General features: G+C 48.3%; 1 protein-coding gene across 1 annotated transcript; it reads left to right on the top strand.

Annotated features, from left to right (window-relative positions):
- Positions 1-446: 446 nt before the first annotated feature.
- LOC117855639 (protein DETOXIFICATION 12) lies at positions 447-3,170 on the top strand. The gene is made up of 7 exons (XM_034738025.2): positions 447-858; positions 1,116-1,660; positions 1,746-1,832; positions 1,939-1,995; positions 2,071-2,312; positions 2,434-2,639; positions 2,804-3,170. Exons 1-7 carry the CDS (start codon positions 556-558, stop codon positions 2,864-2,866), a joined length of 1,503 nt encoding a protein of 500 aa, XP_034593916.1. The 5' UTR covers positions 447-555; the 3' UTR covers positions 2,867-3,170.
- Positions 3,171-4,323: the final 1,153 nt, after the last annotated feature.

Below are 4,323 nucleotides of genomic sequence, written 5' to 3'. Positions count from 1 at the left end.
TTGTCCAAATATTGACTAATTAGGCTCAAAAGATTCATCTCGCAAAGTACAACCAAGCTGCGCAATTAGTTTTTGATTTCGTCTACATTCAGTACTCCATGCATGTACCGTAAGTTTGATGTGATGGGGAATCTTCTTTTTGTATGGTACCAAAGTTGGGATTTTGGGGGTAAACAAGGCCTTCAACAACATATACCTGCGTCGAAGCCACCCCGTGACAAGGGTCCCGTTTATATGCGCTTATAAGCGGCTTATCGGTGGAAATAAGCGAGAATCCCACCAAACGCTTTGCTTATTTCCACCGATTCTCGCTTATGTGGTAAGCCGCTTCAACGATTTGAACTACGAGAAGCGAAAAGCGAGAATCGAGAAAATTTTCACTTAAATTATAATTCAAGCGTGGCTAGAAAAAGTGTATACAAACAGAACCAAGCACACACGCGCACAGCAGCTGCCACGCCCGCAGCTCCAGACAGCCTTCAGCACGGCCCCGAGCACCGCCGGCAGCCAACGACGACGCGCGCCGCGGGAGGTGGCCGCGCAAGAGCTCTAGCGATGGCCGAGCCCGAGATGGCCGCCGCGAGGGAGGAGGCCGCGGCGCCGCTGCTGCTTCCGCCGTCGCCGCTGCAGGCGGGAGGAAGTGACGATGATGAGAAGGAAGAGTCGTGTGGGAGGCAGTGGGCGCGCGAGGCCGGGCGGTTGGGCTACCTGGCGCTGCCCATGGTGGTGGTGAGCCTGTCGCAGTACGCCGTGCAGGTGTCCTCCAACATGATGGTCGGGCACCTCCCCGGCGTGCTCCCGCTCTCCTCCGCCGCCATCGCCACCTCCCTCGCCAACGTCTCCGGATTCAGCCTGCTGGTGCGTGCATGCATGGCTTTTCCCCACTTTTAGCTTTCTTCCTTTTTTTTTTCCATCCATCCATTTTTGGTGTTCGTTTCCCTTTGCCCCTTTTGCGTTGCATTCTAGTAGTCTCGAAAGGCCATATATGACACACGTAGTGCTCAATTGCGCGCCTCTTCACCTGTGACACAGATAGTGATCAATTCACCTGCGATTTTTTTTTTTGCTCCCTAGGGAGATCATCTAAATCACTAGCTATTGAATTTGTGGAACAGTACGGGATGGCAAGTGCACTGGAGACTCTATGTGGGCAAGCCTATGGTGCGAAGCAGTACCGTAAAGTAGGTGCAGATACCTACAGAGCAGTAGTCACCCTCCTGTTCGTATGCATCCCGCTCTCGCTTCTCTGGGTGTTCATGGACAAGATCCTAGTCCTCATAGGCCAGGATCCCATGATCTCCCACGGAGCCGGGAGGTACCTGATCTGGCTGATCCCGGGGCTCTTCGCGAGCGCGGTGATCCAGCCGGTCACCAAGTTCCTGCAGTCCCAGAGCCTGATATACCCCCTGCTGCTGTCATCCGTCGCGACGATGGCGATCCACGTCCCTCTCTGCTACGTGATGGTGTTCAAGACCGGATTGGGGTACACCGGTGCCGCTCTGGCGGTGAGCATTTCGTTCTGGCTGAACGTGGCCATGCTCGTTGGGTGCGTCATGTTCTCGAGTTCTTGCAAGGAGACGCGCACGCCTCCCACGATCGAGGCCTTCAAGGGAGTGGACGTGTTCCTGCGTCTAGCTCTGCCCACTGCACTTATGATCTGGTAATACTAGCTGGATCTGACGAGGTTCTCTACCTATGTTGAATTTCCCTTTAGCCTGTGACTGATGGATATTTGTTTTTGGTAGTCTTGAATGGTGGTCATTTGAGCTTCTTATTCTGGCGTCAGGGCTTTTGCCCAACCCACAGCTTCAAACATCAGTGCTTTCAATCTGGTATAAAATGAATCCCCGAGACCAAAGTGTATTTATGAAAACATGGTTCTGCTTCTGCAGCAATGTTTACCTAACGTTGCTCAATTAAATCCTTTTTCTTTAACAGTCTGACGAGTGTAACAGTATTCAGCACCCTACCTTTTGGAGTTGGAGCTGCTGAAAGGTATGATTTTGAACAAACTTATCTTGATGTATATTTTTCGATGGATTTTCTTGATGTGTATATATAAACATATAGCACGCGAATTGCGAACGAGCTGGGCGCTGAAAACCCTGGAGGAGCTCGGAAAGCTGTCCGCGTCGCGATGACCATAACGGTGACGGGCGCGGTGATCGTGGGCGGAGCTCTTCTGGTGGGACGACGCCTCTTGGGACGCGCGTACAGCAACGAGGAGGAGGTCATCTCGTTCGTCTCGGACATGGTTCCTCTGGTCTGCATCACCGTGGCCACTGACGCTCTACAGCAGGGAGTTCTCGCAGGTGCATTCCTTTCTCATGTACTTTTAAGTCTGAGATGCCGTTGCAACCATCGAGAGCACTTAGTTTGGTTTGCTTGGTTACTAGTCGTGAATACTAACAACTGTTCTGTTGTTTTCACCAGGCGTTGCCCGAGGGTGCGGGTGGCAGCACCTGGGCGCGTACGTCAACCTCGGCTCGTTCTACCTGCTGGGGATCCCGGTGGCGATCCTCCTCGGCTTCGTGCTGCGCATGGGAGCCAGAGGGCTCTGGCTGGGCATCGTCTGCGGGTCTCTAATGCAGATCGCGCTCATGGGCGCCATCACCTTCTTCATCGACTGGCCCAAGATGGTATGTGCTGTGTTCTTCATCCAAGAAGCACACCACTTGCAAATTAATTACACTACAACTGATGCAGCAAAATGAGCAGGGGAACCTGTATTATGTGAAGATTTTATGCGTGTACTGTTGTTATCTGTTATCTCTCTCTTTCTCATGGGGCAATGCGCTTGCAGGCTGAGGACGCTAGGGAGAGGGTGTTCAACGAGAAGCAGGCGGAGCATGGGTCGATGCTGTAGCTCTGCTCCGATTATGCAGGTCGTCAGGCATTTGTTATGTCTTAGCACGATCTTTGCTGAGTTCATGCCTCGTTTTTCTACGATCCGTACGTGTCCTAAAGCAAAACAAAAAAAAGATCCTCGCTTTGGTTTGAGCCCGGGCCCGTTTGACAGAGTTTCTGATTCACGTGACTCCCTGACAAAGGATTATTGGAGAGAAGCGATTATATGTCTGAAAGTGATTTTATTTTAATTCTCTAGGTTATATTTGAAGTATGAAGTGATTTTGAGCGGGAAGTGAATAAGAAGAAACTACTTTTTTTCAGCTTCCCACGTCATAGTTTATTTCACTTCATGGAATAAGCGTAGAATCACTCTATAAAAAATTTATTTGGCAGAGTTGCTTGTGGATTCAACCTCTAGAAGCTGTGCCTTGAAGCTCCGCCAAACATGACATCTTCCCACGATCGGCACCATTTAGATTTAACACAGACACGGTATTTCTAGCTCGATAGGCCCATTTATTTTAGCTAGTGCAGTACATCAATTATTGGCATGTTAAAGGTAGTAATTATTTAATCCATAATTGATCAGCTTTTAGTCTTAGCTTCTTGATCGTTTTCCTTTCAGCCCATGTTAGTTCGTGACTTGGTTTTTGAGATGCAAAATTGAGGTTGAGATAGTTGCAAAGTAGAAATAGCTTATTTCTTGCAGGTTCATTTCAAGCTATTAGTTCTATTCTATGGCTTCTTGTCAGTAGCTAGCTGTTAGCTTCGGAGCTTAATCCTTTTAACTTGGTGCCATATATTCCTACTAGTAGGTTATAGTAGGTTATTTAGTGCATGTTCTGTACTTAATGCTTGTCTCGGGGTGTCATTCGAATCCCCAAATTTCAAAATACACTGTTGGGGAATTGTGAATGGATTCCCCCGCGTCTAAATAACCTCCTACATGACCTATGAAAGGACTCAGCCTAAGGACTTCAATGCAATTTTATTTCACACCAAGGGTATAGGAGAAAAATACCCCTACCCTCTCTCCTTCTATAGAAGGCACTCATGGGTGCTAGGGCAAGCGGGTCTCTTCTTCTACTCCATCAGTCTCATGCGATACCCTAGGCCTTGGGGAGCATTTGCATGCCTCTCGAAGGCCCTTTTCTGTTCGGATAAATCCCCAATTCACACACATGCACATCTAGGTCTCCAAATTTGTTAATCGTTTCACTCAAGTAACAATGATTTGGACCTTGCGTGAAACAATTAGCAAGTTTGGGAACTCAGATGCGCATTTTGAAAGTTTGTGGATCTTGATGACACCTGGAGAGAAGTTTAGAAACCTAAGGTCCATTTTACTTATTGCTTTGAGACGTAACAGTTTAATTTCTAAGATTCGCACATCACTAGTCGAGGTGTGCAATTTTGATGATTAAATAGAAATAGAGACACGTTAGGTTGTATTCGACGAGAATATTTTAAGGC

Source organism: Setaria viridis, chromosome 5 (genome assembly GCF_005286985.2).
Source record: "Setaria viridis chromosome 5, Setaria_viridis_v4.0, whole genome shotgun sequence".
Lineage (NCBI taxonomy): Eukaryota > Viridiplantae > Streptophyta > Magnoliopsida > Poales > Poaceae > Setaria > Setaria viridis.
The sequence above is the reverse complement of the archived record's forward strand: the minus strand, read 5'-3'. Positions and strand labels throughout refer to the sequence as shown.